This window comes from Rhea americana, unplaced genomic scaffold (genome assembly GCF_003343005.1).
Source record: "Rhea americana isolate MKP2758 unplaced genomic scaffold, rheAme1 scaffold_10, whole genome shotgun sequence".
Lineage (NCBI taxonomy): Eukaryota > Metazoa > Chordata > Aves > Rheiformes > Rheidae > Rhea > Rhea americana.
In genome coordinates, this window is record NW_028185039.1 from 104,783 (window position 1) to 128,149 (window position 23,367).

Consider the following 23,367-nt stretch of genomic DNA (forward strand, 5'->3'; position numbering starts at 1 on the left):
GCCAGGCGAAGCGGCGGCCGACGAAGTTGGCGCGGGTCCCCCCGGCTCGGCCCCCGGGCGGCCCCGGCTGCCCTGCCCGCCGCCGCGTTCGCTCTCCGGCCCGTCCTCCCCCTTCCCTCGGCCGGCCCTGGACCGGCGCGGGACGCTGATGGCCCCGTCGAGATGTTCGTGTCCAGAGTCCTGGATTTCCAGAAGACCCGATACGCCAGGTAAAGCCACCCGCCCGGCGGTTTTGATTCCTTCAGTTTGCTTTGTGCTTGTGCCCCCCCCCCCGGAGAGTCCCCAGCCCGCGCCTCTCCCTGCGAAGGGTACGGCTCTCACCGAGCCGAAGAAGACCTTCAAAAGATGCCGAGCTCCTCAAAGCCCGGGAGGGCAGGTGCAGGCTGGTCCCTTTGCCCTCGTGTGCTTGCACAGTTTGTCTTTTGGGATAACACAACCTGCCGTTCTGCATCCATAAGGGATTCAGCCCRGCAGCCGCTCYGGGAGCTGGGATCCCTCTCCCAGCYGGAGAGGATAAGCCAAGAGTGACTAGGGATGGGGGAGCTCTTTGTTATTTGGGTGCTGCTTGGGCATCCTGACCCCCAAAACCTCCATTCAGAATAAAGGTATTTGAATCAAGTAGCTTGTTTAAGCTGGTGCTGGGTTTAAGGCTAGGTCCTGGGCTTCTCCCCTCAGTCCATGCTGGGTTCAGCTTCAAGGCTGTCCTTTCACTTCCAGGGAGCCCAGGTCCTGATGGGGACAGGGGTGCAAACCCCCCCACCCCCGTAGGGGACAGACATTTCCCCGCTGGGGTCACTGCAATGCTGTTGAACCTGAAGCTCACCTGGGGGAGATGTGGGACGCCTTGCTCCACGCGCTCCCCGCTTGCAGAGATAGGACCCTGGTGGATGTCCAGGGCTGCCCACAGGCAGGGGATTACAGAGGATGGACCAAGCTGCCAACATCTGCAGACCCACCGGTCCGTGAGCACTGTCTGGTGCTTCCCATACRGGGCTGGGATGCAGCTCCTTCCCTGCTGAGAGACACAGGAGGTTTCCACCAGAGCAGCTGTCTCCTGCAGGAGCAGGACACATTTTAATGGCTAAGGCTGCTAGGAGGCAACCGTACTATCTGCTTACGAGGAAACCTGAGCAACGCTCGGGCCAGGTCAAAGAGCATGCTCAGCCGTGCTTGCACCACTTGCAGGGCTCAGGTGCGGACGAGGTTGGCGAGCTGGCGGGTAACCCAGGGCCAAAAGCTGCCCCACATACCTTGGTTACACAGCTCAGCTGAAGGGGGAGTCGGGAAGCAGAGCCCTTGGCACAAGCTATAGCCAAAGGATGCTGCAGGAGAGGGACGGTGGGGGTAGCTGGTTGAGATCTTCTAGCAGGGTTTTACACTGAGGTTGGCTCTAGAGACCATGGCGATGAGTGAGCCCGGCATTTTGGTGCTTTGCAAGACCCTGCAGCATTTGTCCAGAAGGGTTCAGCCTCTGTAGCGTTCCCACTGGTAATAGTGGTGGGGAAGGATTTTGTGGCTCTGGAGGGGCTTAGCTGGCTTGTGCTCTTCCAAGTGGCACCCAGATCTCCACTTCTGGTGGTGTCAGACTCCCATGCAGCTGGGGTTAGAGGCAGAYGTCCACAGAAAAATAGGTCTGGAGAGCACCAGGAGTGATAATGGTGTTTCCTCTCTTGCCCTGGGCAGGAGCATTCCCAGGAGACGTTTACCTGGGCTGGGTTAAGTGCAGCGTTGCTGGAGACATCCCGTCCTCCCCAAGATGCCCGCTCCCTTGCTTCCAGGTTTCCATGGGGAAAAATCTGTTTGCACCTCCAGAGACTATCCGAAAGCAGGGTGCTCCTGTCCAAGAACTATTTTGATGCTGTAGCTTTCTCTGGATTACCTGTGCCTTGGGGGGAGACAGAAGTTACACAGCAGTTGTACGTGATGCTTATTGACGTAGCTGGCCCAAAACTCATTGTGAAAACACAGAGAACTCAAAACTTTTCTCCYAGCTGTTGTGCAAAGGACATGGCCAGTGAGAGATGGGAGCAGAAGAAGAGGTGCATGTACTTTCCAGCAGTGGCACAAAGGCACTTTGGGAGCTGGGTGGCAGTTACCTCCCACTTCAACGATCCCCTAGCAAAACCTGTCAGCCACATCTTTTGATTTCCCCCCAATCCAGCTTGCTCACACCTCATAGTCCTTCATGTAGAAAGCTTGTTGAATATGCCCAGCATATTAAAAAGGGCCTTCCAGGTGGCAGAGCACATGAGATGGTAGCACTGCAGCAGGCCTTGGGGTGAGACCAGAGCTTTACATTGTGGGGCACAGGAAGGGTCAGGTCCACAGGACRTTTCTGGGTGCTAGCAGTTGAACTGATGAGAACTGAGCCACTGGATGCATCCTACAGATGACTTCAATAAACTTTTGAAAAGCTGTGGACAATGCAGGAGGAGAAGAGAAGAGATTTGCTTCTCTCCTGAGATGGGGACACTCTGCCCTGCTTTTCTCCCCTTCCCAGCATGGTTCCCATTCACTGGACTATCTTCCTCACTCAGAGATGGGAAAAAACAGACAAAGAACAACAGGGTGATGTAGGAAGTCAGGGGAAGATAAGCAGCCACGTAGACTCCTGGCATGGAGGGGACACCAAGGGTGTCACCATGAGGTCCCTGGCCAGCTCCACACCACCAGTGAGAGCACAGCAAGCAGGATGGGATTCAYGCTCCCTCAGCTTTCACCCAGAGGAACGCCGATGCACTGTCAACACGTGACACTAKCCCAGAGCTTCCTACATCGCCTGAGAGATCCTCTTAGCTTATCACTTAAAAATAGCCATCAGCTAATCCCCTTTCTCTCAGGGCTTCACGTACAGGCTTGCCTCTCTGCAGAAAGTGYCCTGGAGGCAAGCTGGGAGACATCACATCGCCACTGCTGAGGGGAAGGGTGCTTTCTGGTTGTGCTCCAGCATGGCACATCYCAGAGGAAAGAGCTGGCTTTGACAAGCAGTGCACTCGCAGGAGGAAGCCTGGCTCCATSGATCCTCCCTTGGTGTCTGACTCTGGGCAGCCGGTGGGTTGAGGCTAAAAGAGGACATGGTGCCTTGCAGGACAGGGGGTCAGGATCACCCCAGCCGAGAGAGAGGAGAAACATGGACAAACCATGCTGGGTCATGCTGGAAGAATGATCCTATTTTTTTTTTTATATATATATATATATATATATATATTAATCTAGGGACCCTGTCTCTCTGCTTCTCCAGCAGGCAGTGAACAGTGGGGGCAGGACTGGGCTCTATGAAGGAGGCTGGCATGAGCAGGAGTCCGGGGGTCGCTGCTGCACACATTGGCACAAGCTCTACAGAAATAGCTGGGCTTTGCAGGAAGGCAGTTGAAGCACCTCACCTCATCCTTTTGGAGGAGGATGGGGAACACTTGCTTGTAGCCTTCCTCAATCCTGCAAAACAAAAGAAAACAGCARATAGTTTTTCTTGCAGTGGAAAAGTCATTGTTAATGTCATTTTATCTGACTTCAAGTGAGGACCAAGAAAGGAGGAATTTAGCCATCAATATGCACACCAAAAGGAATAAATAAAATGCAGCATCATGATGAAAGACCTGTTGGGCAGAAGCTGCAAGGAAGGCACCAGGCTTTGAACAAAGAGATGAAAGGCAATAATCAATGCGAGAGCACTTTGTGGGCTGCCAGGAGAAAATCTGAGGCTGAAGGGGCACAAAGATGTCCCTGAATGCCTCCCAGCTTGGCTTCATGGTTTGGAGATGGGGCATTGCAGCTGGGGTGGATGGGAAGGAAGAAGCTGGATGGGACCTGTCACCATAGTGAGAGGGAAATATTGATGACTGCAATGCCTTTTGAGCAGACTGGGGTTATAAGTGAAGCTCTTCATGATTTTTGCCTCCAATATAGGATAGTGGGGGCAAGCAATGGTTGAGGGCCCGGTATGCCCTCCTCTGGAGCCAAAGGACATGGGAGGCACAGGCAGGGTCAGCAAGAGCAGAGTCCTCTCCATTCCTCCTCCAGCAGTAGACCATAGGCAATGGGAGTAAAAAACATACAAAAACAAAACAACCCCCCTCCCCCCAAACCTCCTTCTGCTTCATCTGGCCACTTCTGTTAGTTCCTTCTCATTACCCTCTGCCCCTGCCCTCACCCCCTCCCTTTCTCCCTACTCTCTCCACAAGTGGTGCTTGTTTCCACATCCCCACATTAACAGAGTGGTGCCAATTGCACATCTTCATCATTTGATCTCATCAGCTAAGTTACACCAAGCTGGTAACTGATACCATCCTCCACATCACCGCTTTGTCACTGGTTTGTCCCACTTTTTGCTCTAGATTCAGAAGTGGTCCAGTGTCTCCTGCCTGCATTGCAAGCATCCAGCTGTGGCTTATCCCAAATCCCCCTGCAGGCACCTAAAGTGCTTCCTGGACTTTGGTCATCAAGAGCTGTAATTGAAGGGAAACACAATTAGACAGGGAGCTGGTGTATCTGGCCAGCTTCACCACCCCCTGGCTCAGGCGGTGGAGAGAGGTCTGCCGGGAGCCGCTGGCTATGCAGGGCACTGAATCATCATAATTAACCGATACAGATTCAGGATTTGATTTATGCATGTAAAAGGCTCTAAATCCTATTGCATTTGCCTGTCTTGCCCTGCACAGAATAACAAGAAAAAGATGAGCAGCCAGGAAAGTTGACATCAATTTCTCAGYCAGGAAGGGACAGGAAATTAGAGAGACAGACCACCTTCACAGGTGCGTGGATCCAGGTCTGGCTCTCCTGCCTTTAGGAGCTGTTCTTGCCAGCCCAGTATCCACACCACCTCCTCTCCAGCACGAGATGACAGAGATCCAAACCCCATATTTCCTCAAAAACAGATCTTCTGAATCTGGGGAASGGCAGCTGGAAAAGCCTCCCTCATTATTCCCAGCACACCTAGTTATGGAGACAGACATCAACATCCCCTGAAGCTCCTCCACCTCCCTCTCCATGCTGAGGGAGCAAAGGAGAACCAGCATGTCCAACACCCCACAGGCACAGCAGGAATAGGTGGGAGAGAAAGCACTGGGATACTCAAATCCTAAACAAGAAAGAAAAGCAATAGCAGGCTGACAGCCCAATCAACGCTCCTGCTCTCTAGTTACTGGATCAGAAAGATTCGCTCCCTGTTTGCTTTGCAAAGAAAGCGCGATCCGCCCTCGCCAGCTCCCACGTGCTCCAAGATGCCTTCCAAGAGCTCTTCTTCCCCACGGCTTGAGTAGGATGAAACAGCAAGAAGGGAAACGCTTTAAAGCACCGATACCATGGCTCTGAGCCACCGGAAAGGTGGCAGTTCTTCACGGTGCCCCTCGCAGGGAGGGCCYGCTGCCCCATTCCTCCGGGCTGAGGACCACCCTGCTGTCCTCGCAGCTGGTGTAGCCCAGTGCTATCCAAAGCCAGCCTCCAGAAGAGCAGGTCCGAGAAAGATGCATCTCCGAGAGATGAGAGAGGCCATACAGGGCCCCTAAAAACATTAATAAAAACCAGGATCATCTGATCTTGTTGAATAATTGAATATTGCCTAATCTGTGATGCCAGTTCGACTCAGATATCGTTTTAATATGCCACTAGTAGGACTCGTCTCATGTAGTTTTAGATGTCCAGAGTGTAATTAGCGTTGGAGCCAGTTATTCGGCAGAGAACAAGTACTCAGAGCAGGACTTGCACAGCACGCTGGAGATGAGGCTTTCCCTTACACTGCCCATATACCCTCGCTGGGAGGGCCAGAAGGGACCAGATGCAGGGTCAAGTGAGACCACCCATAGGAGGCATACAGCAGCAGGCACGAGAAGCCCTGCCCCTTGTGCTCAGGCCTGCCTCTTCCTTGGCRGGGAAGCAGACGCACAATGGTCTTTTCCCTCTTGCCACCGGTATTGGATGTCAGCCTGATGTGATTTTTTGGCACAGCTCGCTGTGGCACATCTCACAAGATAGCAGCCAATGTGATGCATGGGAAATTCAAACCACCACACAGCTGGGAGCCCAGTGCACACAGGTCCGTGCAAGAAGTCGGACGTTGCCAGAGCTGGGCTGCAAGGGCCTTCGGGTCTCCCTTCGGGGTTTAGCAGGCATAAGCAAAACTTGAACCTCAACACTTTCATGCAGTGCACATAATCCAAACRGGCTCAGTGTGACATGGCACAGCTTCTTGTGACAAAAAAAGGACTGTGAGCATCATATTCCTTGTACTTGCCTCAGGAGTCAATTAGTTGAGCAAAGTTTAGACCAAAGTTGGTGTCCCTGTTCAAGKCTGCAGCACAGGCTTGTTCCTGGTGATGAAAGGATTTTACACACAGAGACATCAGCAAGTCAGAGGTAAATAGTTACCTCCACAGTTGGCTTCCCCCTCTGCTGCAGTCAACAACACCGGCTGCTACAGTAGCATTACAGAGCCTTACTATTGGCTGTGAATAATACTAATTAAAATCACTGCATCTGCTTTCCTGGTTTCTGAAACAGCTGATTCTCCTTCTCYGCATTTGTTGTCCAGAGGCATTTGCTGAATAATTTACAGAGATTATTTGTATTTCAGTAGCATCTAGAAATCCTAAATGAGAGCAAGACCATGCGTCTCAGCGGATGCTATGGGGAGACTCCATAGACCTGAGAAACAGAGCAACTTACTCATGTAGGTTAGCAGCAGTGGTAGAAGTCAGGGCTAAATAAGGGATTAAACTTGGAGGCATCTAATCACTRGAGCATGTTGCTGGCTAGAGGGAACAAGGGATCTCCTTCAAGATTTCGAGCCAGACTCTGSTCCCTGCTAACAGCAGTGCTTTAAAGAAGCCTGGAAGCAGAGGTCTAGGAAAGCTCCAGCCTCCAAGTCTGCCCAACACCTGTGCCACAAGTTTGATGGAGGGGGCACAGCCAGCTGGGTCTCACCCCTGCAATGGAGCAAGCAGTTGAGCTCACTTTCCTGTCTTCTAGGGGCTGTCACAGAGGTTTTAAACCAGGTTTAACACCAAAATTTGTCACACTAACTTCTATGCTTACAAGTAATACAGGCAAGGCAACAAGGAGCATGCACAGTAACTTTTCAAGCAAGAAAATAATGAATAGGGAATTTTTGGCTATGAAAGCAGTCTTCCTAGCATTTGTGAAACACCTGGGACATCAGAGTCATTTCGTGACTAATCAGCTGCTGTTGGAGGTCTCAYGAGTACCAAATGAAACAAGAAGTCCCAGCTCCAAAAATAATTTGGGAAACACTCAATCCCATCTGTTGTGAATAAACTGATCTGCTGTTGTTGCAGGGTCATGCATTGACTTGGAGGAGTTAGAGATACCATCTACATAAACAGCAGAAGTTCCACTGGGGAGAAAAAYAAATATCCCTACAAATAGGGTGGGAATGGGGACAGATATAATCCTGCTGAGAATTACCTGCTGAATTTCCTTCCACCTACYAACTAAACCCCACCAGAGATACATGGGCTTCCACAGGCATAGGAATAGKCTGGATTCCTGGCTTGGAATCTTCCAAGGTTGTCTCTGCTAGAGTAAGAGATAAGTAATACGAGTCTGGTGTACCTTTGGTAGAGTCCTATTGATTTATAAGGGAAAATAAAAAGTGTTTCTACTTCTCTGAACCCATGAGAGATGAGCAGCAGCACATATCCTTCCTCCAGTCTTGGTCCCTCACAAACACACTGCTATCACAGCTTGCTCTCAGAGCAAGAGGACCAAACACCCCACCTTAACCCCCGAGCTTGCCAGAATTGCCCTTTTACACCGTCCAGCTCACTCATGACCTGCTCTGTGGCAGCAGCTCTGCTACACCAAGGAGCTGATCTGAACTCTATATTGAGCCTGGAAGCGCTCCGTCTTCCAGCAGGAGAGAGAGAAGTCTGCTCCCTCTTACCCTGAGGACTAGGGCATTTCCATAAAAATATAGCCTTGCRTATGCAACACTGTCATTTCTGCCACTGACAAGGGTCCAGAGGACAAGTCAGGGCAGGCAGATCTCTTCCAGCTAGGCACAGCACAGACAACTGAATACATAGTCCTTGGCCTGGAGCATCTCTAAGACGAGAAGTGATCTTGCTCAGCATTTCTTAGCCTGTGGCATGCAGACTGTATAATGCCAGGAAGTGGTCTACAACCAGCCCAGCACGTTTGCACGTSTCAGAACAGCAGAAACAGGCAGAACAGGGATGGAGACAACTGAAGGTGATAAAAGAGCATTGAAGCTGCAGCCCATTTTGACTTACTTTGTGGAAGGAGAACATCAGAGGCTTCCGGGCTGGATACCCAAAGATTTGGTGATCTTCTGGTTTACCCACAAGGAAGGGTGAAGAGGGCTGCTCTAGACTGGGAGCTTTTCAGTTTCCTGCCTCACTTGCTCCCTCTCCAAGTTGTCAGCTCTTTGCATAACGCTGAAATCAGTAGAAAAGAAAACAGTGGGTTGTCTTGCTTCCTCAGCCTTATTGCCCCTTCTGACACRACATGGGCTGGAGTCAAGGCAAAGGAGAAACACAGAGCTTGCTTGTTCTGGCTGCCTGGGAGGCACAGGGAGCTGACTTGCAGCATGCACAGCTCATCTTTCCAAACCTGAAGCGCCATATGTTCACGTAGGAACATACAGACATCAAGAAACAGGCATGGAAATAGAGGCTTCATCTCTTTTAATGGGGTGCCATGCATTCRAGCACACGCCTGCGTGGGTGGCCTTGCAGATGGCATTATTGGGCAGTGCCAGCCCAAGCCTTTCCTCTTGTGCTTTCCAAAGGAAAGTGTTCTTGTGGCAGGTAGGAAGGAAAAGCAGGATTTCTGGAGTGCTCCAGGTCTGGAGAAAGTGGTTTTGTGGTACTGCAGAATTTGGGGGCTCTACTCAGGGAGCTGAAGTAGTTTGGCAGGGGGGAAAACTGCCAAGCTTTTCCCATGTCATCAAGTTGCAGATGTCACGTCCTAGACTCGAGAAGGCCGCAAGCAACTCCTTGTCCTCCTGCTCYCCATCTCACTCAGCCTGGGTAGCATGCCCCATCCTGGAGCCACATTTGGCCCTCTGCTCAGTACCGATCACACTCAGCTCTCCAGGAGTGAGCTAATTACAAGTCACAGAAGAGATTGAGAGGATGAATCCTATTAGCAGGGACCAGAACTGGAGCATTATCAGATTACAGGCCAAAAGCATAGCATATGCCAAGCTCCAGCTTACAGCGGTATCCACAGCAGCTCATTGTACATGAGCACAACTTTGAGGCTCAAGCTCCAGCGTTTGCTGTGGCTGGGTGGCATCACCAGGGGCTTATTAGGGCTAGCCCAGTCCACGCACCAGGCTACAGTGTGAAGGCACCCTGTAGGGGCAACACAGAAGCAGTAAAGCTGCACTGGTGCAGAAATGCTTCCAGCCTCACAAGTACGTACATTGCCTTTGGGAGAGGGTGAGAGCATGCAGGAGGTGCATTCTTGGTGGCTCCCCACACTGCTCTAAAAAAAGCAAGTTTTAGAAGTTCAGGAGCCTTGGAGAAGTGGGTCTAGGAGCCAGTCTGCCCCAGAGAGACATGTCCTTTGGGTCACTCTTACCTCAGAGCATTGCAATACACACTCTCAAGCCTCGAGTAGACCCAAAGGACCTAAAATGGGCCCAAAGGGCCACTAAGGGATGACCAAGAGGCCAGAAAGGCCATAGCAGGCCTCACCACTATTGTAGGTCACCTCCTGCCAAAGGCTTGTGCTTTCTGCAGCTTTCTTCTCTGTCAATAGGCCACCACAGTACTACAATCCTTTAGCAGCTCTACTACCTTTTTAAAAGCAGTTGTCACACACACAGCCACAAGGAGATAAATAAATCCTCTAAACTCACAGTCAAATCCCAAAGCATTGCAGAGCAGCCAGCAAGAAATCCAGGACAGGCCCCACCTAGCAATAGCTTTCACACCTACAGCTCCCAGGGCAGTGCACATCAAACCAGCACCTCTGCTTCTGAAGACACTAAACTAGATCTCACCCAAACCCAGCCCTTTTCTAAGTCATTCACAGCTGAAACCTGTGGGGGATTAGCCACAGCGGGATTCACATCACCTGGGAACAATTCCTGATATACCATTTCTTTCCAGTGCCAGCCTGGCCTCCTAGCTTGCCTTCAGCCCTGAACAAGCCCCCCCTCAGCCAAATCCTGCATGGGAGCTGGATGTTCACCTACCAGTTTGCATTTCCTTCCCATGTGGTTTCTGCTACCCTTTGGCTCACCAAGATTTTCACACCTTTTTATTCGGCCATGAGAGATCTTTCCCAATGACACCAAGTTGCTGCCCTCCTAGTACCCAAGCCCGTGACTCAACATATAGCCCAGAGTTACTGCTTAGTGGRAAGGCGAGTTACATGCCAGGTGTGTTGGCTCTTCAGATGTCATAGCCATGGACACTAACTCAGCAATGTGCAGAGAGAGCTCAGCACCTTARCTGTATGTCACATATACAGTGAAACATGTAGCAAGACTAAGGATGTCAAGTGTTGCAACAGCTCCTTTCAAGGACTTGGAAAGCAAACAGAGGGATGTCCCCAAATTTGATCCAAAGTCAGCTGGATTTAACAGGCCTTTGACATCAACCTTCCTTCTGTGATGAGATACCCAATGTCTTAGTTTTTCAGTACCATGAAGGTTCATGAGGGACCTTCTTGGAGCAGCCTCTTGCTCCTCAACCCTCCTCTGGCCAGATGGGACCTTTTGCCACCTCCTCTATCTGTTCCATGCTGTTCCTATGTTGCAGAGTCATCAAACTGGTCTCCACTGTAAAAACAGTGCTCATCCAAGGCCCTAGCAGGGAGGAACCCCAGGGCACCTACATGTCTTGCTGAGGGTACATCTATCCTGTTTAAATGAGCGGAGGACAGAGYGGCTCTCGGAGCATCCAGCCAGGAGATGTGTCTGGGTGACGAGGCTGTGGCCTGCTCAAACTGAAGTGAAACGAGAGAGCCCCGAGGGTGCATAGACCCTTGTGCAGCTCTTCTTAGGAGGTGGCTCAAGCCTGGTCCCCTGCGCTGGCTGACCTCCTCCAAGCCCTGAGGAGGTGCCTGCTCCTGCGAGAAGCTGCTAGGTGGGTTTCCCTGACAAACCTTCCACTGACAGCTGCCTGAAAAGCTCCATGTTTTGCTTCTTTTTGCTTTTTCCCACCTCGTTTCAGCCTGCAGCAAGCCAATGGCATGGGAGTGAGCTGGCTATGGGTTTAGGGGGTGAGCTGTTCAGGGGCTCCTTTGCCAAAGGAGATGGCAAATTTCTTGCCTTCATCTCGGAGATGGGGAAACTGAGGCTGAAGGAAGCTGAAGGGTCTTGACAGAGGGCAGACAGAGAGCCATCGTCAAAGCCAGGAGCAAAACCCTGAATCCTCACCCCGTCTCCCCCGAACCCCTCGCGCCCGCCTCGCTCCGTGCCTCCSCCGCGGGTGCACGCGTGCCCAGCAGCCGCACGGCAGGCACGCTGTGTCTCATCGCCCGCGGGCGCGCGTGATCCTGACCGCGCAGGTGCCCAGCCCCRGGTGCCCTGGAGAGCCCAGGTGCTCCAGCGCTCCCACACAACTTGCCTCAAGGCACACTTTACTTTAATCCTCCTTTCACCTTCTCCTCCTCCACCCCTAGCAAAGCAAGAGCCAGGAGGCAATTTGCAGATCTGCATGATTTTGAGGTCAGAACTTTGTTCTTGGATAAAAGTCTTTAAAAAAAAAAAAACTCCCAAAACAATCCCACAGAAAAGCAGAGTGGGAGAAAGAGAAGGAGAAAGGAACAAGCCTGGGAAGTCGCCTCCGCGCTTTCCCCGGCTCCCTGGGACAAGGGGCTCTTTGTTTCCCGGGCCGAGACTCCGGGACGGGCCCTTTGCGCTCTCCCTCCCTGGGAAAGGGGCCAGGGTGAGGCGGGCACAGGGAGGGCAGGCAAAAGCCCCAGGGCCGCAGTTAACCCACCCGCGCGTCGGCTCCCYGCCGAGCCCCAGCGAGGGCTGATGGCTCCGCAGAGCCCCCCCCCCCTGCAAAGCAAAACACCCGCGGTAGCAGCGTGCCCGAACGCTCTCGTCTCCCCGCGCCCCGAGGACACCGGCGGGACGTCATCCCCGAGCGGCCGGCCGGCGCCGCGCTGCTCCCCGCGCCCGGCCGCTGCTCGCCCGCTGCAGGCCAGCAAGCCCGGCCCGCGCCCCCGGGGAGCCGCTCGCTGCCCTGCCCGCAGCGGGGCTCAGGCAGGGTGGTCCCGGGGCTTGTACCCCCAAAGGGACAGGCCCCGGGGGGGCTCGTAAGCCTCCCGGCTGCAGGTCCAAGGAGAAAAGCAGCCCGAGGGAGAGGAGAATTCAATTCCCTTGATGCTTATTAGAAAACGAGACGGGGAAAATGAGAAAAATCTCTTCGGAGGTCAAAAAGAGATACTCTGGGCAACCAAAATAACCGGAGTTTTTCGAGGCTGTTTCACCCGGCAGGAAAAGCAGGCTTTTGCACCGTGCCTGCCCCGYGCCGCTTTGGCTGCCCGAGCGGCGTGGGCCACTCTCCGCTGTTCCGCCTTTGCCATTCCCTCCTTCGCAAGCGCTTGTGGCCGCTGAACGCTCACGAGAAGGGCCGGGCTGAGCGCCGCGGAGGAGGCGTCCTCCCGCCCAGCGCCCTCCCGTGCCCCCGGCAGCGGGAGCAGCTCCCGGCGAGCCCGCCGTGCCGTGCCGTGCCGCGCCGTGCCGTGCCGTGCTGTGCCGCGCCATGCCGCCGGTGCTGCCGGTGCCGCGGGGCTGCGGTGCACGGCGCTGCCCGCAGAGCATCCCGCCGCTCTGCCCCTTCCTGCGGGGAAACAACAAAAAAAAAAGCAGCTGCCCGGGCCCTGCCCGCGTTCCCGCACGGAAAACCCCCGCCGGGCGCCCCCGGGCCCCGCCAGGCTGTGGGAACCGGCTTCTCTCAGCCTTAATTATTACTACTGCTAATAGCAATAACAATCGTTAGGGCCGGAATGGTGGGAGAGACAGAGCGAGGCTTTGTTAAAATAAATAAATTAATGGCAAAGGGCTCCTKCGCGTTTCCGCGGCAACCGCGACGTCACGCCGGGCGCCTGGGCTGCGCGCACGGCCTTTTCCTTCTTTTTTTTTTCTTTTTCCCTGCTGATTATTATTAAAAGGCAAAAGAGAGCGAAGGGGAACTGGGGACGGTCGCCTGGCAACGCCGGGAGAGTGACGATGTCCCCCGGCGGGAGGGATGCTCTTCCCGCCGGCCGCGGGAACGGCCTCGCCGCGCCGGGAGGCAGCGCGGCGCCGGAGCCGAGCGGCGCCGCGCCACGGCCGGCCCCTTAGTGCCTTCTGAGCGTGTAAAATCCCCGGGGCCCCGGAGCAGAGCCCTCCGCCCGCCCCCCGCCGGCCTCGTGGGGGGGGAGGGGGGGTGCCCCGCGGCCGCGGTGCTGCACGGCACCCGGCACGAGGGCGGCCGCACGGGGCAGCGGGCGCGAACGGTTTGGGCGCACGCGCGCGCGCATCCCGAAGCTGCAGGTCGCGGCGCTAAAAAAATAAGCAACCGCCTCAAAGCCGTGCCGCGTTTCCAGCCTTCCCGGTGGCTTCGCAAGCCGTCCCGCTCGCCTGCTGCCAGCAGCGGCCCCTTTCTCGGCGGAGCAGCGCGAGCGTTGACCCTTCCGCTTCCCGCTCTGAGTTCACGCCACTTTTCGGTGAGCGCGGTGACGCCGGTGACGGAGGCTCCGCTGGGGCCTGCTGGCCTCAGCCCYCCGGATCCGATCTGCCCCGGAAAAGCCTTTAAACCGCTGCTCAGCGSGAGCAGCAGGGCGCAACCTGGGACCGATCACCCTGTTTTTGCCCCTTCCTTACACTCTTCCTTGAAGCTGCCGCTGTTGCACCCTGCTGGGACCAGGGTGCTGAGCGAGACGGCCCTTTGCTCCGACCTGCTCTGACAGCTGCACGTTTAATTTGCCGCCTGGCAGAGCGTTATGCACCTAGCAACAGCCTAACCTACCCCGAGACCGTTTTTTATCGCTGTGCGCGTGTTGTTCTGACAAGGAAAATTGATACGTTCCTCCGGATGCCAGGAGCAATCCGATACTTTGGCTCAGGAGAGAAACAGAAGAAAAGGTAGAAGTTTGCAAGAGAGCACGCGGCACGGTTTCCCTTTGCAGCGATTTGTGCCGAGATGCTGCCTCTGCGGATAGCGGAGGCCTTGGAAACAGGCGCAGGTGACWGCCCAAAGCCGAGGCATCGCAGAGGGTATCACCTGGAGGAGCAGCCAGAGCTGGGCACGGTGGCCGGCCACCCTGGCATCGCTGCCCGCTAGCGCTGGCCCCACGGTGAGTCTGACCCATCCCAGCATCTTCGCTCCTGCTGCGGGATTGCGCCTTTTAACTTTTCTAACTGGGACACCATATCCTGGGGCAGAAAGKGCTCCAGACCTTTACCAAACCGTCCCTGCAACAGCTTTTGCCTGCATCCTGCGTGCCGTCATTGCATCTGTYGTCTCCTGCCCGGAGCAACGGGCAGAGCCGGCTCCTTCCCTTGCTCTTCGAGTGATGCCAGCTGCGCCCGTGCAGACCCCGYGCGAGAGCGCTTCCCCCCAAGCCCTGTCCCCGACGCTGTTTCTCTCCCCGCAGGTTCATGAACCACCGCGTCCCGTCCAACCGGCGGTACCAGCCGACGGAGTACGAGCACGCGGCCAACTGTGCCACCCACGCAGTGAGTCCCGGTCCCGCTGCCCGTGGGACGAGGGCCGTGCCGGGGGCTCGGGGATGCGGAGCAGGGCGCGAGGGCCGGCGCAGTGCTCCCGGGGAGCAGGGATGCCCTGGGATGCCGAGCTCCTTCGCCACGCTCCGCGCCGGCTAGCAAAGCAGGAAGGTTTGCTGGGAGCGGCTCCCTGCAAACACAACCTTTTTTCCCAAAGCGATGGCGTTAGGGTGGGAGAATTCAATGCTAACGGCGAGAAAATACTGCTCCCCGAGGGCGCAGTGCGTTCGGCAGCCTAGGTCCACCCCCAGGGACGGGGCCACGAGCAGCCTGCCAAGCCACACAGGGTCTCCCCTTTTCTCAGATTTACAGGGATCAAATAAAACCACCACCGTCATGAAGCGCTCGGTCGCTCTCTGCCCCCCGCCCTTACTGCGGGGCTTCAGCCCGAGGTGAAAAACATCCCAAAAGGAAAAGCAGAGACCGGACGGTGCCGTTCGGTGGAAGCGCGGGGAGCGAGCGACACGAGTGCTTCTCCCTTCCAGTTCTGGATCCTGCCCAGCATCCTCGGCAGCTCCATCCTCTACGTCCTCTCTGACGACCGCTGGGAAACCATCTCAGCCTGGATCTATGGCTTCGGCTTGTCCAGCCTCTTCATCGTCTCCACCATCTTCCACACCATCTCCTGGAAGAAGAGGCACCTCAGGTAGCCCGGCCCTGGCCGCGCCGGGGCGAGTGGAGAAGGGCCGTGGTGGCGGCCGGGAGCTGTCGTTTCCCGAGCCCCGCGAAGCAGATCTTGCCTCCTCCCCTGCTGCCCCTCTTCTTGCTCAGCCAAGTCCTCTGGGTCAAGGGTTTTTTCTTAACTACTGCAAGAAAGTAAAATTTTTGCAAAAGTCCCTGCTTTTATAGAACACCTTGTTTTTCCCTTTAAAAGTCTCCAAATCTCCCAATGAAAACAATCACTAAAACCAAAAAATCAGTGAAATATTCCAGGCAAAAAAAATTTTGAGGACCTGAGGTCCTGGTGTCTCCATGTGGTGCCGTGGGGACCCCAATGACACYGACTCCTTCCCCTGCCAAAGACGGAGGCCAAAGTCCCCAAAGCCACTAGCAGCAAGTAGACCGCGGAGGGGCTGGAGCCAGGGGTGAGCTGTGCCCCACGCCAGCCCAAGCCCCGAGCACCCCAAATTTAGCAAGCTGGCCTAGGAGGGGCAGCACTGGCAGGGGCTACGGGTGCCCCAGGCATCGGCAGCAGCCCCAGCCTCCGAGCTCACATCGCGGCCCCGCGGCCGGAGCGCAGCTCCGTGCCCCTCCATGCCCTCCTCGCCGTCCCCCCCGCCCCGGGCCCCATGCCCGGCCCAGCAGCACCCTAACGCCCGTCTGTCTGTCCGTCCCGCAGGACGGTGGAGCACTGCTTGCACATGTTCGACAGGATGGTGATCTACTTCTTCATAGCAGCCTCCTACGCGCCCTGGTGAGTGGCCGGGGAGGGGAGCGGGGGCCATCGCCGGGTCCTGCCGCCGCGGGGAACCTCCGACGGGCTCCTCCCTGAGCACGGGGCCACGAACCTGGCCCGCTGGTGCTGGCTCTGCACCCGCGCTGGCTGCAGGGCTCCCTCCTCCGAGCTGTCCCGGGCAGCGCTGCAGCTTCCCGAACGATTTGGGGGTTCCTCCTTCCTCGCCGTGGGGCGAGGGCAGCGTTTCCCCCCCCCCCCCCCCCCCCCCCCGCAGCCGGGATGGGGCTGCTGCGGCCGGCTCCGCCGCAGCTGCCTCACCGCAGACCCCGGGCTTTGCAGGCTGAACCTGCGGGAGCTGGGCCCCTGGGCGTCCCACATGCGCTGGATCATCTGGATCATGGCCTCGATCGGGACCATCTACGTTTTCTTCTTCCACGAGCGGTGAGTGCCTCCCCGCAGCCCTGCGCTCGCAGGGGTGCACGGCATTGCCTCATTCAGCCCTTCCGTCCCCTCTTAACGCCCCGATGGTAGCCGAGCGGCAGGGCAGAGCAAGAAAGATGGAGGTGGACAGGTAGGTAGGTAGATGGGTCTGGGGGCCCTGGGCAGTGTCCTGAACAGCAGGCAGCGGAGGGCTTTCTTGCACCACGACCTTTCACATCTGCACCCTGTTTTTAGGGCTGAGGACACAGCTCTGGCAGCCGGGATGTGGGAACAGAGGACATGCTGCTGTGAGGTGGTTCTTCCACGTGGTGGCACCAAATAGAAAGCAAAAGGCACCAAATGGAAAGCAAAACGCCTCAAAGGTCTCAGTGCACTGCTGGCACCTATAGCGAGGTGGCAGTCACTGCAAGGCCAGGCTGCGACAGTCCCTCCACACCCTGCCTCCAAGTGGCTGTTCTCTCCCCGTTGCAGGTACAAGCTGGTGGAGCTGGTGTGTTACGTTATCATGGGATTCTTCCCCGCCTTGGTCATCTTGTCCATGGTAAGTCACTCCCAGCCCAGGAAGCGTACGAGCTCAATACTTGGGTCCATAACATCTGAAGAGCAAGTCTCAGCTGAGCTGCTGTATCTCCTGGCTGTTTGCGGGCTGGCATGGTCCAGACCAGAGGCGGCTGCATGACGGATAAAGCGATGCCTGTGTACAATGTGGCCTGGCTCAGTTTTGCACGTTTCGGGTGCCCAGCAGACATCCACRTGTGTCACTAGGTTTCTCCAGTGGACCTACTGTCTGAACGCCCTGGTGCTGAAAGGGTCCCAGGAAAGCTGTGCTGCTGGGCCACACGTTCTCTTGCTGGAGGAGAGGGTGTAGTAGACAGGAAGGCAAGAGGCTTGCTCGCGTCTCTCAGCTGTCGCTGCTGTTTGGTCTTGACTGTGCTCCGGGGACAGGGCAGGAGCGAACGAGCAGGCTGGYGTGGCTCCCGCTGACCCCTGCCTCCATGCTTGCTCTCAGCCCAACAGAGATGGCCTCCTGGAGCTGGTGGCTGGCGGGCTCTTCTACTGCCTGGGCATGGTCTTCTTCAAAAGYGACGGCCGCATCCCCTTCGCTCATGCCATCTGGCACCTCTTCGTGGCCATCGGAGCTGGTATCCACTATTATGCCATTTGGAGGTACCTCTACCAACCTGATGCGCTGGAGGCCAAAATGTCCCGATAGACACTTTAAAGACACTGTTCATGCCAGCTGGCATGTTGGGGGACCGAGGGGGAGCAGGGAGTGGGGGCTTAGACCATGGACTTGCCACAGAGCCCTCCGCCATCACCTGCTCTACCCAGAAGCAGCAGCCTCTGGTGCCCTTCCTGCACAGGGAGAAGAACCGGAAGGTTGATTTTAAACAGATTTCTTTTGTAACTTTGAGAACTGTCTATTTTTGTAGGCAAAGGTTTCATAACATGATGACCAACCAAGGGGTTGCAGGACCACTTGCCAGGGTCTCAGGGAGGTTCATCTCAAAAGCTTTGTTCATCTAGCTGTCCCCAAGCATCCTGTAGGAGCTGGCAGCTCTGCACATCCCTGGCTAGGCCCACCCTGGGTTTGGCTGTTGGAGCCCTCAGCTTGGTCCACGTGAGTTGAGAAGCTGCTTTTGGACCCAGCCTTGGTCTGATGCCTCAGGGCCACAGAACAAGGTGCAAGGGATTTGTGAGGGGGGGTGATAAGGGCTGTCTCACCTGGTGTGTGGCCATGGGGATCTAGGGACCACATGCCCCTTACACAGAGCATTCCCACAAGAAAGACCAGCCCCAAGGTCCGATCCTGTGGTGGCCATCCCAGAGAAACCCTCATTCAGGCAGAGTTGGATGTGGCTGGCACGTGAATCAAGCAGGACCTGATCTCTGGCACGCTCAGCGCTAGCAGGTCCTACTGCTCTTACTGGAGCTGCAGGTGGAAACTGGGCTTTGCCTTGGCTGGGATGTCCACGCAGYGGTGTCTGGGGCTGGCTTGCAGCTGAGAGAGGGAATACAGCCAGGTCTAGGGCAGGAGAGCACATGGGGCCGGGAGGACGGGGCAGGGGGAAGCCAAGGGTGTCTCCTGGTTAGGGCACGAGAGATCCGAGACACATCTCTGAGCAGAGGCGGTCCGGGACCGCTGCATTTTCCTCCCGTGATTTCAGAGGGCCGTCAAAGCGCTGCCCGCGATCCCTCAGCGGAACCGCGAGCGGCCCGAGCCGCCCGCGTCGGGAAGCAAACGCGCTGCCGGCCAGGCGAGCCGGTGCCGGCGCCCGCAGCTGAGCCGCGCCGGCAGCGCCCCGAGCGCGCAACGTGGCCGGCCGCGGGCCGGAGCGCGGAGCGGCGCTGCACCCGGCCCCAGGAGGGGGCTGCGAGCCGGCCCCAGCGCTCGGCCGCGGTTTGCTCTTAAACGCTCATAAATCATTTTGGGGTTAACCTCCCCCCTCCCAAATCCTCGACTGGAAGGGCCAGAGTCAACAAGGCCCGACGTGCGATTGAGGCTTGACCGCGTTCCAGGTCTCCCCGGAGTCCCGGAGCACTGGAGACGCCTTTGCGTAAGCCAGCAGTGGGTGCACACGGCGCCGCGTCCCTCTGGCCGGGCGCTCGGAGCCCCGACCGGCGCGCGCTCCGTGGGGCGCGCTGTTCCTCTCCCCAGCCGCGGTCGCAGCGGCGGCCCAGGAGCAAGGGCCCCGCTCACAGCATCCGCCACGCGCGTGCCTTTGCCCCGCAGGGAGGGGAGGGCAGCTCGGCTCTCGGCGCCCATCTGGCTGGATTCAGAGGATCTGCATGAACGCTTTTTCTTTTCTTTTTCTTTTCTTTTTTTTTTTTCTTTTTTTGCCCTCCAAGGAGGGAAGTGAACCTCTCTGAATCGAGATTCCGGGGCTGCATCCTTTCTCTTCTCCCGCTTTGTAGTTTCTGGGTTTGCTCCGGTCTCTTGCTGATCCCTAGATTAAATCCTAGATTAAATTAAGATGCATCCYTGGGACGCTTGGAGAGGAGCAGTGAAGGCAGGCAAGACCTAGCGATACCTCCTTTCCAAACTCCTGGACAAGAACACGTAATCCCGGGGGGCAGCAAGGAAGCAGTCACCGGCAGGAGACACRGAGCATCGGGCAGCCCTCGGCCGGGACGGAGACGTGTCTGGGTCCAGGGCGCCCASAGCGGCTGGCCCCGCGGCAGGGGGGGATCCGCCGCCGGCGGGGCGCGAGCCAGCCCGGCGCTCGCTCGSCAGGTAGGGAGCAAACAGCCACCGGGCAGAGACTCGGCAGCGCCGAGCGGCTCCACGCGCTTCCGGGGAGCGGGACCCCCCTGCGAATGAATCGCCGCCGCTGCGGGCTTTGCCAAGGCAGGGAAAGGAGGACACGGCCCTCTTCCTCCCGCGCTCGGCCGCCGAAGGGCYGCGCGGGCGCGAGCTCTGCTCCTCCCCGCGCGCTCGTCCTGCTCAACGCGCTGCCGAGGACCGAACTCCTCGCTCGCCCGGCTGCTTGCAAAGCCGAGCTAYGCTTAACGGGAAAACGCCGCGCCGCCCGCTGCCAAGCCTTCGGCCCCGCTCCCGCGCTGCCAGGTCCCCGCCGCGGTCCCACAGCCCGGCTCTCCAGGAACGCGAGCCCCGGCACAGGCTCCTCTCCGGGAGCAGGCTCTTTGGGCAACGCGTTGCCACTTCTTCCTGRCAGCAGAGCCAGGAGCGAGCTGAGAGCGGAGCTGTGCGTCCCCGGAGTCCAAAGCGCTCAGCTGCAGCCTTCGTTTTAACCGTGCAAAAAGAGTCCCGGAGCAGCGAAATGGAAACATCTCCAACCTAACTGAGCCGCAGTAAATTTCCTTTCCAAACCCTTCCCGCTGCCCAAGTTTCCGAGACGAGCCCGGAGCRCTGGGGCCGTTGCCGCCAGCCCTTCGCCCTGCAGGGTCTCCCTGGGCCCTGCGGTGGGGGCCGGGGAGCCAGGCTGCCAGGTGGCACACGCACATCGCTGTCACCAACTGCTGCACCTCCTTCCACAACCCACTTAACCGCCTGGTGCCTCAGTTTCCCTCCTGTAAACAGGGAGGATATTATTTGCCAAGAAGTTATAGGGAAACCTTGCAAGATCCTCGATTCTGGTGCTGGCAATTTCTAAGATACAACGGTGCTAGTAGGGGGAACACGCCAGCTAGCCAAGGCTCAGAAACCCCCCGCGRGATGCCACCTCCCAGCYGTGCCAGCAGCRCTGCTGGCCGTGGGGGCTGCTCATYGTCCGGGCTTTGACACCTCTGCCCTTAGSCCTGCCTGCAAACCCCTCGCGAGTCCCTCAAGGCATCRATGGCCCATCGGCCCCGCTTGTCCCCTTGATTAACTGCAGCTGCGGCAGCCTCAGCTGGACTTGGCAAGCGAAGGAGATTTACAGCTCCCGCCTCTCCAGCGGCCCGCCCAAGGAGCCAGGCTCCCTGCCTGCCTGCTCCCCAGGAGAGCGAAGGGTCCCCCCAGCCCGGAGCCGTGCTGTGCCGTGCCGTGCCAAGGCGAGCAACCCAGCTTCRTGCCCCTTGCAGCAAGTTCCTGGCCCAGGCTCAGGGCCCGCAGCGGCGAGCGAGCCCGTCCGAGGTGGACATCACCGCTGCTGGTTCTCCCCACGCCCTCCGGGACCCCGTTCTTGCTTCTTGGCCCTTGGCTGATCTCAGTTTTACTGGTCAGAGGAGAAGATAAAGCTTTTGAATTGAAAACTGGCTGTTTGTGGAGCAAATTTTGGGTTGGACTTGAGGGATGCATGAACCCAGAACACGAGCTGCTGTTTTTGCTGCTGATTTGCTCTCTGGCGAGTCGGGACCCTTCTCTGTGCCTCAGCTTCCCCACCTGGAAAACAGGAGCGAAGATGCACTGAGAAGCAGTTGCGGGAACAGGGAACCAGGTCTGCTGGAGGGTGCGGGAACATCCCTACCCTGCCTCGAAATCCAGCCGGTTCGCAAAGACCCTCAATTTGCGGAGCAGGCGTCTCCATTGCTGATACGTTCACCGTCTCCTCGCGCTTTATGAGTCCTTTCCTTGTAAAGCACGGGGGAGGTTCGGGGGGAAGTGCTATGGGACTGTCATCCCCTTTTATACTAACTTTAAATGAGTTGTAACATTCAGGACGTCTGTGAACGAGGATTCGAAAGATCTTTTTAGCATCCTTTACTTTTCACCCGCCATTCCTGTTCTATCAGTATTTTATATTTAACACAGTACTGGATACTATTAAAGCCCAACGTAAGAAAGGTAACATTAGTGAATATTGTTTCCTGTGGAGTAGGATTGAAATAAAAACTCAAGATACCTCGCTTCTGCCTGCTTGTTAAGTCAAAATGAGTTTTCCTGAAGGATCTGGAAAGAAACCCAAACCCATTTTCTGACTGGCATCGTTTTAAGGGACGAAAGCGCAGTGAATTTCCCCCAAGCAGAGCCGGTATTTCTGCTGGTGCTGAGGGACCGCTCCGAGCCCCGCGGCTCGGTGGGGGGAGAGGCCGTCGCGGCCGGGGCGAGGGCCGCGGCTCCGAGCCGCCTCTCAAGCCTGGCCTTGGTTGGGGGACCGAGGTCGGAGCTGGTCCGCAAGCCATGGAGCTTCATTGGGAAAAAATAAAGTTGCTGAGTTTGCTGACTCCAGCTGTCGTGTTTGACTTGCTGAAGGGGTTTCAAGCCCTTCACCGAAGCGGTTTTGGTGTAAAGCCCTGGGCTCCTGCTCTGGCCTGTTGTTTCTGTTCCCGCAGCGCCTGAGCCTGCATTTGACATATGTCGAGGCCACGGGGCCACCGCCGCTGCGGGAGGAAGGACGCCAAACCCGACAGATGCGGCGCTGCTGCCGCAGGCAGAAGGGGAAGCTCAGCGTTGCGGCAGGCTGGGCAGAGCGGGCAACCGCCGCTCCCCGCGGACCCCAAAGGCATCGCGCACCCGATACCCCCCATCCACCGCCTGCCCCCTTCCCTGGCCTGCAGGCAGGATTTGGCCCCATGCAAGGAGGCAGCGGCTGCCTCCTCTGGGACGTGCCCTGGGCTGTGCACGTCCGCTCGCTACCCTCTCGCTCGCACCTCTCCCTCGACCTTCTTGCACTGTCATCACGCTTCGCCTGGCGTGGGGTCCCCATAGGGTGAGGTGCTGAGCAACATCTCCCGAGACCTGGGGGGCAGGGGGGATTCCCTGCTTTCCAAGGGAGCTGCTGAATTCATCCCGAAACCTGGCCCGGCCTTTCCACATCTTCCATGACTCCCCCCGTCACCTCTCGGGGCAGGGAAGGCTACGATCGATCGCCACCAGATCACCAAGGCCGGCTGCGCCGCGCCGCCTCCCRGCTGGGCTTTGCTTTCACACCGTGATTCCCAACGGGCGCCTGGGTCGCAGGGCGCTGCGACAAGGGCGTCACAGGGTGGGCTGTCACCAGCCTGGCCGCACGGGCAGCCCTGCGGAGGGGTCGCACGGCGGGGGGGATTCTCACCCAAAAGGCGCCTCAAGCACCAAAACGCTCCTTCAACTAAAAGGAGGAATTTCACCCGAGCAAGGCAGAGCATCAGCAACGACCTTGGCTTGATTAACTCCTCGGCTGAGTCAAAATCGATTCCGTACTGATTTCAGTTACCGACCTGTAATAAGCCACCGTCAAACCGGGAGCGTCCAGGTCGGCTTTAGAACTTGTCGGATAAAACCCGCTCGGCCAAACCGCTGCACGAAGCCAGGGCCAGGCGGACCGGGCGCCGGCGCCCGCACCGGCCCGTCCTTCTCGCCCGCTCGGGCTTTGGCCCCGTCGCCCTCCCCAGGCACCGGCGGGGCCGGCAGGGCGCACCCACGCGAGCCGCGGCGCTCCCCGCGCCCTTCTCGCTT

At 57.2% G+C, this 23,367-nt stretch overlaps 1 protein-coding gene and 1 long non-coding RNA gene across 4 annotated transcripts in view; one reads left to right on the forward strand and one right to left on the reverse strand.

The window, feature by feature from the left end:
• The first annotated feature begins 70 nt into the window (after positions 1–70).
• On the forward strand, positions 71–17,810 carry MMD2 (monocyte to macrophage differentiation associated 2). The gene is made up of 7 exons (XM_085300804.1): positions 71–209; positions 14,581–14,662; positions 15,196–15,356; positions 16,050–16,124; positions 16,446–16,547; positions 17,019–17,088; positions 17,557–17,810. Exons 1-7 carry the CDS (start codon positions 163–165, stop codon positions 17,758–17,760), a joined length of 741 nt encoding a protein of 246 aa, XP_085156930.1. The 5' UTR covers positions 71–162; the 3' UTR covers positions 17,761–17,810.
• The window catches only part of LOC146601555 (uncharacterized), a 27,115-nt gene continuing 4,356 nt past the window's right edge, over positions 609–23,367 (reverse strand). The window contains exons 3-6 of one of the 3 annotated variants that reach the window (XR_014895320.1): positions 8,247–8,411; positions 6,230–6,305; positions 3,384–3,435; positions 609–1,885 (exon numbers count right to left, since the gene is read on the reverse strand). This is a non-coding gene — a long non-coding RNA (uncharacterized LOC146601555). The remainder of the gene's footprint in view (positions 1,886–3,383; positions 3,436–6,229; positions 6,306–8,246; positions 8,412–23,367) is intronic. The other 2 variants (XR_014895322.1, XR_014895321.1) reach the window with 2 other exon arrangements.